General features: G+C 35.0%; 1 protein-coding gene across 1 annotated transcript in view; it reads left to right on the top strand.

Moving 5' to 3' along the window:
* Positions 1 to 12,719, top strand: part of UGGT2 (UDP-glucose glycoprotein glucosyltransferase 2) — a 137,841-nt gene that overhangs the window by 80,705 nt on the left and 44,417 nt on the right. The window contains exons 21-23 of the mRNA XM_074378431.1: positions 3,566 to 3,772; positions 6,846 to 6,977; positions 11,427 to 11,554. Coding sequence (XP_074234532.1) covers positions 3,566 to 3,772; positions 6,846 to 6,977; positions 11,427 to 11,554 — 467 coding nt within the window. The remainder of the gene's footprint in view (positions 1 to 3,565; positions 3,773 to 6,845; positions 6,978 to 11,426; positions 11,555 to 12,719) is intronic.

Here is a 12,719-nt window from a genome sequence, read left to right as displayed (position 1 = left end):
TAGGTCAATCTTACTCACAAACAGATGCAAAAATCCCAAACAAGTGAATAAAGGAATAAACAACATAAAAATCGAAAAGGAGAAATTTTAAATTGTCATTTTTCCAAAATTTTTATACAGAAAAATACATGTAAGTCCACATAAAAATTATTAGAATTAGTTTTTTAGTTTAACCAGGTTGCTGCATAACAGGTAAATATACCAGAATTAATTCTAAGAATTGCAACAAACAAAAAATGCATTTTAAATAAAAATATCATTTACAGTATCAAAAATATCAACTACTAGGAAAAAATGTAACTTAATATGTTTAAGACTTTTATACAATAAAATATTGAGAGAAAATTCAGAAGTCCTATATGAATAGAGAGATAGACCGTAATCTTGAATTGAAAGACTCAGTATTATAAAGTTCTCCCCAAATTGATGTAAATCTTCAGTGCAATTCCAATATGAATCTGAGCATTTTTTGTGGAAATTGTTGAGCTGATTTCTCCAGTTTATGTAGAGATTCAAAGGACCAAGAATAACTGAATTACTCGTAAAGAAGAGGAGGGTAGGGTAATTGCTCTGCTGAATATCAAGATCTTTCATGAAGCTACGTAACAGAAGGCAACTTAGTATTGGTACCAAAACAGGCATATAGACCAATGGAACAGAATAGAGAGCCCGGAAATGAACCCACAAACTTTTGGTCAACTCATCTTTGACAAAGGAGGCAAGCATATACAATGGAATAAAGACAGTCTCTTCAGCAAATGGTGTTGGGAAAACTGGACAGCAGCATGTAAAACAATGAAGCTAGAACACTCCCTTACACCATATACAAAAATCAACTCAAAATGGATCAAAGACTTAAACGTAAGACAAGATACAATAAACCTCCTAGAGGAAAACATAGGCAAAACATTATCTGACATACATTTCAAAAATTTTCTCCTAGAAGAAATAAAAGCAAGAATAAACAAATGGGACCTGATGAAACTTACAAGCTTCTGCACAGCAAAGGAAACCAGAAGTAAAACAAGAAGAAAACCTACGGAATGGGAGAAAATTTTTGCAAATGAAACCGACAAAGGCTTGATCTCCAGAATATATAAGCAGCTTATACAACTCAATAAGAAAAAAATAAACAACCCAATCCAAAAATGGGCAGAAGACCTAAACAAGCAATTCTCCAAGGAAGACATACAAATGATCAAAAGGCACATGAAAAAATGCTCAATATCACTAATTATCAGAGAAATGCAAATCAAAACTACAATGAGGTATCACCTCACACCAGTGAGAATGGCCGTCATTCAAAAATCCACAAATGACAAATGCTGGAGAGGCTGTGGAGAAAGGGGAACCCTCCTACACTGCTGGTGGGAATGCAGTTTGGTGCAGCCACTATGGAAAACAGTGTGGAGATTCCTCAAAAGACTAGGAATAGACTTACCATATGACCCAGGAATCCCACTCCTGGGCTTGTATCCAGAAGGAACCCTACTTCAGGATGACACCTGCACCCCAATGTTCATAGCAGCACTATTTACAATAGCCAAAACATGGAAAGAGCCTAAATGTCCATCAACAGGTGACTGGATAAAGAAGAAGTGGTATATTTATACAATGGAATACTACTCAGCCATAAAAGCCAACAACATAATGCCATTTGCAGCAACACGGATGCTCTTGGAGAATGTCATTCTAAGTGAAGTAAGCCAGAAAGAGAAAGAAAAATACCATATGATATGTGGAATCTAAAAAACAAAAACAAAAACAAACAAACAAACAAAAACAAAGCGTAAATACAGGACAGAAATAGACTCATAGACAGAGAATACAGACTTGTGGTTGCCAGGGGGGTGGAGGGTGGGAAGGGATAGACTGGGATTTCAAAATTGTAAAGAGATAAACAAGATTACACTGTATAGCACAGGGAAATATACACAAAATGTTATGATAACTCACAGAGAAAAATGACAATGAGTGTGTATATGTCCATGAATGACTGAAAAATTGTGCTGAACACTGGAATTTGACACATTGTAAAATGATTATAAATCAATAAAAAAATGTTAAAAAAAATGTTAAAAAAAAAAAAAAAGCAACTTAGTATTAGCACAAGGATAGAAAAGTAGAGCAATGGGAAAAGAATAGGGAATCCGGAAGCAGACCCATGCATACACTACACGTGATTTATAATAGAGTTGGCCTTAAAGGGCAAAAGGGTCATCTTTTAAACTTTCTCCTTTTTACATCATACTCAGAAATCAGTTCCAGATGAATATGTATCTAAACATAAAAAGTAAAATAATAAAGCTTCTCTAAGATAACAAGGGTTATCTTTATGACTTCGAAGAAGGGGAAGATTTCTAAGACAAAACTCAGTAGCCATGAAGAAAAACACTAGTAAATTTAGCTACATTGAAATTAAGGACAATTTTTTTTGTCAGAACACAGCATCAAGAGAATAAAAGGGTAAGCCACAGAACAGCAGAAGTTATCTGCATACATATAACCCAAAAAGCACTCAAGTCTTAGAAATCAAACCCTTATAAGTCAGTAAGTAAAAGGTAATAATCTCCAGTGAAATAGTAGAAAAAATTGAACAAGCAAATCGGAAGAGAGGCCAATGAACATGTTAAAGGATGTTTATTATCATTAGTGATGAGAAAAAGCAAATTAGACCTGATGAGATAGCTTTACTTATTCACCAGAATGATTTAAATTAAAAAATCTGACAATATAAAATGGTTATGAGGCTATGGGGTAATGGAACTTTCATATGTTGCTAGTGGGAGTGAAAATTAGTCCAACTATTTTGAAAAGCTCTTTAGCATCTTCTAAAGTTAAAAATATGTATATTCTGTTTGTAGTGCACCAAACTAAAAAAATGCAGATGTCCAGCATCAGCAGAATTTATAAAATAGTATATTCATATTATATGATATTCATATTATACAGCAACAAAAAAAGTAACTATAGCTACTCGAAACAGTGTTAATGAGTCTTAACAATCATTATGTCTAATGGAAGAAGAGCACAAAAGAGTATACGCTATACGATTACATTTATATGAAGTTCAAAATAGATTAAATGTTTAGCAATATCAAGCATAGGTGATAAACTATAAAGAAAAGCAAGAATGTTAGTACTATACAGAATAGGATAGTGGTTGTCTTTAGCAAAGTGGGAAGACGTAGTAAATGGGAAGGGGTATGAAAGATGTCTGAGTTGCTCGCAGTGCTCTATTTCTTGACATGGGTGATAGTTTCATGGATTAATTAGCTGAGCCCTACATTTTTATTTTGTACATGTTTTGTGTGTGTTATTTCACATACACACAAAGAGGCTTAAAATCATTATTATGCAAAGAGGGGAAGAATTAAGAGTTACTAAAATGATTGTTTTTAAGCTTTTTGCGTAGTATACCCCATTTAGTACGGTCAACAGAAAGATTTTGACAGTGAAAGATGGTGTATGGTAAAGTGACCAAACTTAATTGGAAAGAAGAAAATGCAGTTGTAAAAGGTCATGTAATATACTGATCTTTTTCACCTATAAATGTATTTTGCAGAAAACAAGTGTTCATAGTCGGTTGGGAGTTATTTATAATCCTACATCAAAAATAGATGAAGAGAACACAGCTATTTCTAGAGGAATTCTTGCAGCTTTTCTTACGCAGGAAAAGCGCTTTTTGAGAAAATTTCTCAGGAAACTGACAAAGGAAGAAACTGCTACAGCTATTTACTCTGGAGTTAAAATTAAAACATTCCTTGCTGAGGTAAGTAGCTATTTATTTGAAATACTAAGTATCTGTTACATATTTCAGAAATCAGTGTGCTTGGAGATACCATGTTACAAAAAAAAAAAAAACAATTAATACATATAATCAAATGGGGATAATGAACTTTCCTTTACAGTGGGAAAAGATAAATGCTAAATGATATGACTTTGCTTAGATGCATTTAACAAGTGAAATTTCGTATGTTTACTTTTTATGATCCTTCAAGTTGATGGCATTCTAGTTAGGCTATGTACTTAAGTAAGAAATTGGAGTTAAAGGATTATGTAAATAATCCTCAGGAAATTCACTGAAGGGGTCCAGTGCAGGGGAAATTCTAAAGATAGAAGCTGATCCTCTGGAAGAAAGATTCATTAATCCATTCAAAAAATATTTATTGATTGTCTGCCAGCCAGTGGAGATAATACTTATGGACAAGGCGGATAGAGTCCCTTTTCTTTTGGCACTTACATTGTAATGGGAAACACAAAGTGATACTGGAAAAATACAAAGAAATGTAAAAAGGTATACAGTTTGAGGGATGTGGAGTGGTCAAGGGAAGGCATCTCTAAAGAGCTGATGCTTGCACAGAGCTCTGAATGAAATGAGAAATCAAGTTGTGGAAAGTCTCTGAGAAGACTGTGCCAGGTTCAGGAGCACAGCAGGTCTAAAGGCCTGATGCGGAGACAGTCTTGCCCGGTTGGAGGTACAGGCAGAAGGTCCTTATGACCAAAACAGAGTGATGTGGAGAGTGGTAGGAAGTGAGGTCAGAAACACAGCCCCGGATACTTCCAGCACTTATAGGCCATGGTAAGGAATTTAAATTTTTCTGAGTATAATGGAAAGCCATGGAGGAATCTTGGGAGGTAAATAATCCTTAAAAAGATGACTCTGGATGCTGTGCGAAGCTTTGATGGTAGGTAGACAAGAGTGGAAATAGGATGAACAATTACAGTGCTATTGCAACGATCTCGGCAAGAAATAATGGTGTCTTGGACTAGGTAGTAGTGATAGACATGGTGAGATGATGGATACATGGTATTTGTTACAGCTGTGGTCAACAGGATTAGCTGATCAATTGTACGTGACCTGTGGAAGTAATACTGTAGGATTTTGGCTTGAAAAGCTAGAACTCTAGTGTCTTTTCTTGAGGTGGGGAAGTCTAAATGAAGAGAAGATTTGGACACGTAGGTGATCAGGACAGGCATGTTTGAACGGCCCTTCCTCCTAAGGAGCTTGTCTTCGAGGTTCCCTAAGAGCTGGTGTGCCTGTGGATTCTATAATGAGGAGGGATTCGTTTGTTGAAAGATCTTTTCAGCTTTATTGCTTAACTCAAAGGCGAGAAAGGGATTGGGGGCAAGAAGAGAATTATTCTCCTTTGCTTTCCCAAATTGACCAAATTTAAGGTTTGCCTACAGCTGCCCTAAACAGCAGCCAAGACAGTTTTAAGAATGGGAAGACAGAAGTTCTAGTCCTGCAGTGGCTCCTAACCTGCTATGTGACCAAGGCAAACTTTCCCTCTCTCTGGGCTAGAGTCCCATATCTATTCAGTGAGAAGATGGGAACTATTACCTGTATCTCAGATTCCTCATCTGTGCAGTGGGCATCGCAGTAAATATCTGACTCTACTCTCCTCGCTGTTAGAAAGATCAGCATGGAATAATGTAAACTAGAGCTGAGAAATGAAGACTTAATTCTGACAGGGGACATGTTAGAATGATAAAGCAGCTGCAAGTTCTTATTGGCTTTGAGATTTCCTTGGCGGTAGCCATTAACTTCTTTGTACAATACATTTATTTTACTTAAAAACATTGAGATCAGCATTGGCTGCACGTTTTTCTCCAACTGTCTTAACACTGTTTGGATCCGTTTGCAGAGTAAACAGAGTTGTGTTTAACCAGAATTGAGGTTTTGCCGGGTGAATGTGACTGAAGGGAAGTGTTCAAGGGAACTGAACATGGAATGTTTTTGTTACAGTAAAGGGCTCTGGAGAATAACATGGCTGGGAGGAAAGTGATGATATGGAAAGTATGATGGACAATAAATAAGTGGTAGGATCAGTGGACTGAAGGGTTGAGTAATGGTTGGCCTGGTAACACTGGAATGAATGAGCTGGAAGGTCAGCAGCTTGTGGTCAGAGAGGGGTTGACTGAGATTTTTGGAAAGAAAGATCTAGGGCTGTGCTGTCTGATGCTGTAGCCACTGTCTTCATGTGGCTATTTTAAACTTAAGGTAAAATTTAATTAAATTTTAAATTCAGTTTCTCAGTCATACTAGCCACATTTCAAGTGCTCAGTACTTATCTGTGGCTGTGGCCACAGTATTGGACAGTGCAGGGGAACATTTCTGACATTGTAGGAGTACCCAGGAACTTCTTAGAAATTCAGGATTTAAGGCCCACCCTGGATCTACTGAAGTGGAATCTGTATTTTAAGAAGGCACCCAGGTGATTTGAATGCATATTTGAAACTTGATACATACTGAGATGGAGATAGTTTTAATATGAAGGAATTAAGAACATATTCATGATTTATTTTCTGTGAATATCCATACTGTTTCACTCTGACCAAAGATTACTTTGTATTTCAGAATTTGAATGCACTGTTACTAAATTGGCTTTGTGGGATCGGTGTAATGGAATGAGACAGGGTATTTCTATTTTAAACACTATTTTTTTAATTGAACACACCAAAATAGAGGTACTGAGTTCATAATTTAATAAACATATTTCATTTCTTTAATGTTAAACTTTATTTGAATTATTATTCCCTAGTGTTTTAGTCATCAGTAATGCACCTAAACTTCTCAAAGAATGGATAGCAAAGTTCTTAAAATGAATGGATAGGAAAAAAAAAATCTACTTATAGCAAGGTTTACAAATATTGTAATTGCCTTGGCAAAGAAAGATTCTTTTTTTAAATGTAGTTTCAGGAAAAAAAAGGTACTTTTTAACATCATAAGTTAATATAATTTTAAGTTTTATTGTAATATATTAAAGTAGGCTATGTTCAGAAAATATTTAATGTATTTACTATTCTCTTATTCATTTTCTCATTCTTAACTTATGCTTTAGGGGATGGATAAGAATGCTTTTGAGAAAAAATATAATACCATTGGACTGAATATTTTTCAAACTCACCAGTTGTTCTGTCAAGATGTACTTAAATTGCTTCCTGGAGAAATAGGTGTTGTCAACAATGGGAGAGTAAGTAGAAAAAGCAATTACTCACTCTTCTCAGTGACACTGTGGTACAGGGGTCTCGAATATTTTTCTGTCACAAGACAGCTGATGAAACACACACAAAGGACATGCTTATACGCTAGACACACCAGACAGGTCTCGGCGTAAGTAAGAAGGCCCCTGAGATGTCCAGCTCGTGGCGCATGGCCTGTCTCTTTACCCCTTCCCCAATTGACGATAGCATCGAGTGCGGCCAAGGATGTTCCTATGGGGATGGCTTTTATTTTGTCTTACTACAAGTATTAGAATAAAGACTTCCGTACGCACTACAACATTGTAATTGAGAACCACTGTTGTAGTAGGTGTAGAAAGTACATTTTGGTATCTTTTTCTTCTTGTAACTTTTTTCTGCGATTGCTATTGATTATGTTCACTAACAATGCTTTTGTAAGTTTTGAAGTATAAAGTAGTATTTATTAATACAATCTTTTTAAATCTACAGGAAAAATTACTCTTACTCCCACCATCCTAATAAAATTTATTAATAGTTTATTGTTTTACCTTCTAACTCTCTTTTCTACCTTACATAACCATTTCTTTTTTTTTAAATATGTAATTATAATGCTCTTTTATATATGTATAATTTTATATCACTTTTTTCTTAATATATTACAAACATTTTTCTAATTAATTGAGGGGTTTAATAGATATATACAAAATTAATAGTTGATAGCTACTTACCAATATTTTTAGTATGATAGTCTGGTTTTCTTTTTCAGGAATGATTTAAGTTTTCAAAAATTGAATCTGGTGCTTAGGTATATCAAGAAATCAACTAATGCAGTGTGTTTGACATATCTCTGCTTGAACCATCAAATTATATATCCCTAAATAATCTTCAAAGCTCTAATATTGTCTTTGTCTTCTACATTTTTATGAGCTCTGTTCACCTGCATCTTTCATTCCCATATCATCATTCCCTTAAAATTATGCCTATTTATTTCTTGCCTGAATGCATAAATAAAAGGAATTGGGGAATAGTGAGAGATTTACATCCCCAAGCATCCATAAAGCAAATATTTCTGCTTCAGTATAACAGTTCTTGAGCTAATTGTGTTAGCTCCTAACCGTAGGTAGACTAAGGTTCCTCGGTGTACAGTGCTATTTTAAAATCGATGAGAAGAGTTACCATGTATTATTACAATAACATAAAGTACCACTGAATTTTGATAGTGAGCTATGCGAAAGCCCCAAAATGCCATTGCTTTTTCTCTATAACAGTTGTGAAGAATTATGGCTTTCTAAAACAGGTTTAAAGTACATGACTACTTTGCCTCTGTCAGGCTAGTACTTGCCCTTTGGTGTTATACATTAGGGAAAAGCGACCTTATGTTTTCTTTGTCGTTGTTTAATATAATTCAGATATTATTATCAATATTAGCAATAAGAAATATTATAGTTATGTTCAACTTATTTCTCTTAGAGCTACATTTTCTTCTTATTTTCTTTGAAATTAACAAAACATTTTGATATAATTTTGCATCTGCCATGAAGCAAACATTCTTCTAGATTTTCAGAGTAGAGTAGTGAACAATCATGTTTTCATTGAGTTTACATTTTGGTGGGCAGAGGCTCAAAGCAGATAACGGCCTTACTGATCAGGTGTTACTTGGACAGAGAACAAAAAGAGGTGAGAGAGCAAACCCTGTTGAATATCTAGAAGAGGCACATTCCAGGTAGAGTGGGCAATGAGTACAACACCGGAGATGAGACCACAGCTGAGTGCTCTAGACACAGTGGGTCTGAAGAGAACAGCCAGGAGAGAAGTAGCTCGGGGCAGGTCGTGCAGGGGGTTCCTCTGAATGAGTTACAAAGCTTATTGTTCTGGGCAGGGGACTGACGTGATCTGGCTTGTGTTTTATTTGGCTCATTAGTGACTGTTACATTGAGAACAGACTGTAGGGGTCAGGACACCAGTTAGGAGAGGGGGTAACAGTCTAAGTGCAAGATGATGGTGGCTTGGACCAGGATGGCTCTAGTGGGAGGAAGGAGAAGTAGTGGTGGGATATATTTTGGAGGAAGGGTAAACAGGAATCGCCGGCCCACTTGCTGTGGGGTGTGAGAGAGCTACGTAACTGGCAGAATGGAGTTGCCATTGCTTTAAAGAAAGGAAGACTGTGGCGGGGTGGGGTTGTTCAGGAGGGCTGGAAAGGGGAAGACAGAGAAGCTGTAGCAGATCGTTGTAATTCTGAGCCAGATAGTTTAACGCCTGAAATAATCCTGACATTTTAGACTCAGGCTCCATTCTGAACCTGTCCAAATGTTTGTTAGAATTGAGATGTATTCAAAGCTAAAATTGTTTAAAAATGATCAAAACTGAGGTGCAATGATGATCTCATACTTTGTTACTGACATACCAAAAGATTAAAAATCTGTATTTTTAATATCAAACAAAACCCTAAATAATGCTATTGCTATAATTATATTTATTTTTATTATACTACATATTTACAAATTGCTGAAAGACATGGTATAGCAGAGAGTAAAAAACAGGCAAGGACTTTTCTTTTTAGCCAGATAGATCTGGATTCGAATTCTAGTTGCACCATTAACTATATGACCTTTGTGAGACTTCTTCATTTGGACAATGGAAAAGGTCTGTTTTACAAAGTTGTCAGTTAAATTTACTTTTACATATAAAACACACGGAACAGCCCAGAGTAAATTTTCAGTAAACATTACCTTCTGTTTTCTCTTTAAATATTAGAAGGCTATCATGGGGGATATTGGGTACATTTCTAGACTTAATTTGTGTTACATTCACTGAGAGTCAGTATAGATTCAGTATAAAGGCCAACTGATCAAACTTCCATGAGTAGAGAGAAATTTTTATCTCAGTATATGGATGATCACTCTAACAGAGCTTTCTAAAATTTTAATGATCTGTCAGAGGAGGTAGTACATTTCTGTTATTCTGTGTAACTGAAAAATCACATTTCCAAAATGTTGTAAAGATTTAAGCTCCAGATGGGTTTTATTGTAATTACATGATTTTCAGATTTAACGTTCCATTTCCCAACTTGGCCATTATATGATTTTATACTATTTGAAGTTACTTTATTCCACAAACATTGTATTCAAATGTAAGTAGAACTAAGACACAAGAACCAAGTTTCTCCTAGCTGTTTGACACTGAACTTACATAGGTTCTCTAGTGAATTTAATCAGTAAATATACCCAATCTTGTTAATCCTTTAGAAAGATAATTTGAGATTTCATTTCCTTATTCTGAGTTATTAACAAAACTGCTTGAGTCACTAGAAGTGGTGTAGATAAAATTCAGCTATTTTCCAGGCCTCTCCTATTCATAGTCTTAAAAAATATAACATTGACAGTGCTTTAAAAGTTACTGTAAAAGTGATAGCAAGCCTTAAGGAAATGAAATGCTTATATGTGTACTTACAGTTTTATAGTGCCCTTTTTTTGTACTTTTAGGAACCCAGGTTTTATGTTTAAAGTGAACATGATATTTGTTTAGGTGGATGCCAGTATCCCAGCTAATAGCGCCTTTGATATGAACAAATGAGAAAAGAACTACACTTCATTAATTTTTAGAAAATATTAACTGCAGAGCATATGAAGGGGAAGTAAAAGAATCCACTGCAGCTATTTCATTCTGGTCTTTTTTCAAGGAAAAAAGTATTCTGGTTGACATGTTTTCTAATTGTTTTTTATTAAGTATAATTGTTGGTGCGTAAGACTCTGTCAGGCTCACCTTCTACATCAGAGCTTATGTTCGTAGTACTATGATGATGCATGTATTAGCTTCCTTGGAAGATGATAATGGTAGTAGAGTTGGCGATGGTTGTGATGGGATAGCTATTCTGAGAAATTAGGCATATGGCAATTTTACAAAGTCCCCCTCTGTAGTTACTGGTTTAAAGCTGACCTACACGATCTTGCTGTGCTCCAAACAGTTTAGTCAGCATCAGTTAGATGAAGGTTGGTTGGTATTATTAAGTAATTATGGGATTTGTCTCTTGGGTTTTTTTGCTCTTTTATGCCTTATTTATGTATTAATTCATATCTATATACTGTAGACTACACTTTACAGATGAATAGGAAAAAATCGAAAAGATTTGTGAAATATAGACAGCTGATTTCATAATTTACTTTAGAATGAAAAGCCTTAGGTTTTTGGAAACATTGTGTTTCAAAGTAAGACTTTCAAATGAAAATAACTTGCTGCTTTTTAATTTTGCCACTCTGATTTTGGTGTTAATGCAAATGTTGTTTGTAATATCAAAGTGAGGAAATACTTTTCCCTTTTTTTCCCCCAGTGGATTTAGTAAATGGTGGGATTAATAGCCACTATCTGTTTTACTTAAAGAAATATCTATATGATAAAAAATATTTATCCCAAATTGGTATTTTATAGAAGATATAAAATAATATAACTGCTTTTATCTTAAGTTCTTAGGACCTTTAGATGAAAATTTCTATGCAGAAGATTTTTACTTGTTGGAAAAGATAACACTCACTAGTTTAGGAGAGGAAATTGAAGACTTTGCTCAAAGTACAAAATCTATCGACTTAAAGGTGTAAGTATGTAAGAGCAATTCATTTCGGAGTTTGGTATTTTGCATCTGATTTTTGTCTTTTTAAGTTTAGAAGGTGTTTTAAATACATACACAAGCTATAATGAAAGACATGTACAGAATGTACAAAAATAATAATAAAAGATATCCATTTGCTCACCACCATCAAACTGTTGATGTTAACGTTTTGTTTTATTTGCCTTGGATATGACTGTTTCTTACCCACCAGTCCTGTTCTCCTCCCTCCCCAGGAGGTAATCATTTTCCCAAATGTTGTGTGCATAATTCCCATATTTGTGTTTATACTTTTATCACGTGTAAGTGTCCATTATTAGTGTTTGTTGTGTTAAAGCCTTGACTTTTTTAGAGAGATGCTATTACACATAGGCTCCTTTTGCAGTCTACCTCCATAGGAGCTTTATCCATGTTCATGTATATAGAGTGAGCTTATTCATTTCAATTTCTTTTTAGTATTTCATTTTATGAATATACTGCAGTTCACTTGTATACTCCATTACTGAAGTGCAGTTAACTTGGCTTTAGTTTTTTTTACTGTTACATAAATGCTATAGTGGACCTGGCGTATGTGGCTCCTTGTGCAGTGTGTGCACAGAGGAGTGTTGTTACTGGGTTGTAGGGTAGGCATTCCTTCAGCTTTACCAGAGATTGATAAATTCTGTCCTTCAAAGGAGTTGCAACAATTAGCACTCCCACCAGAATTGTGTAAGAGTTCTTGTTTCCCCGAGTCTTCACCAGTTCTTGGTGTTACCCAACCTGTTAATTTTTCCTGTCTGATGGATGTGGAATTACATCTTGTTTTAAATTGCACTTCCTTGACTTCAGGGAAAGTTGAGTATCTTCTCATATGATTGTTTTCATTCATGTTTGTTCTTCTGTAAAATAATCTGTTCATACTTTTTGTTTGGGTTTTCTTTTAGTGATTTGTAAACATACTCTCTATGATTCTGTTTACTTTATCAGTTATATATGCTAAAATATAATATTCCAACTAGTGGCTTGGCTGCTTACTTTTTAATTGTAACTTTTACCACATACATAGAAGTTTTTTATTTTAGTATCCAAATATTATCAGGGGTTTTCCTTCATAGTTTGTGATCTGTGTGTGTAAGTGAGAGAGTGTGTGTGTGTGTGTGTTTAGGATGTATAA

This window comes from Camelus bactrianus, chromosome 14, assembly GCF_048773025.1.
Source record: "Camelus bactrianus isolate YW-2024 breed Bactrian camel chromosome 14, ASM4877302v1, whole genome shotgun sequence".
NCBI classification, from domain to species: Eukaryota; Metazoa; Chordata; class Mammalia; order Artiodactyla; family Camelidae; genus Camelus; species Camelus bactrianus.
The sequence above is the reverse complement of the archived record's forward strand: the minus strand, read 5'-3'. Positions and strand labels throughout refer to the sequence as shown.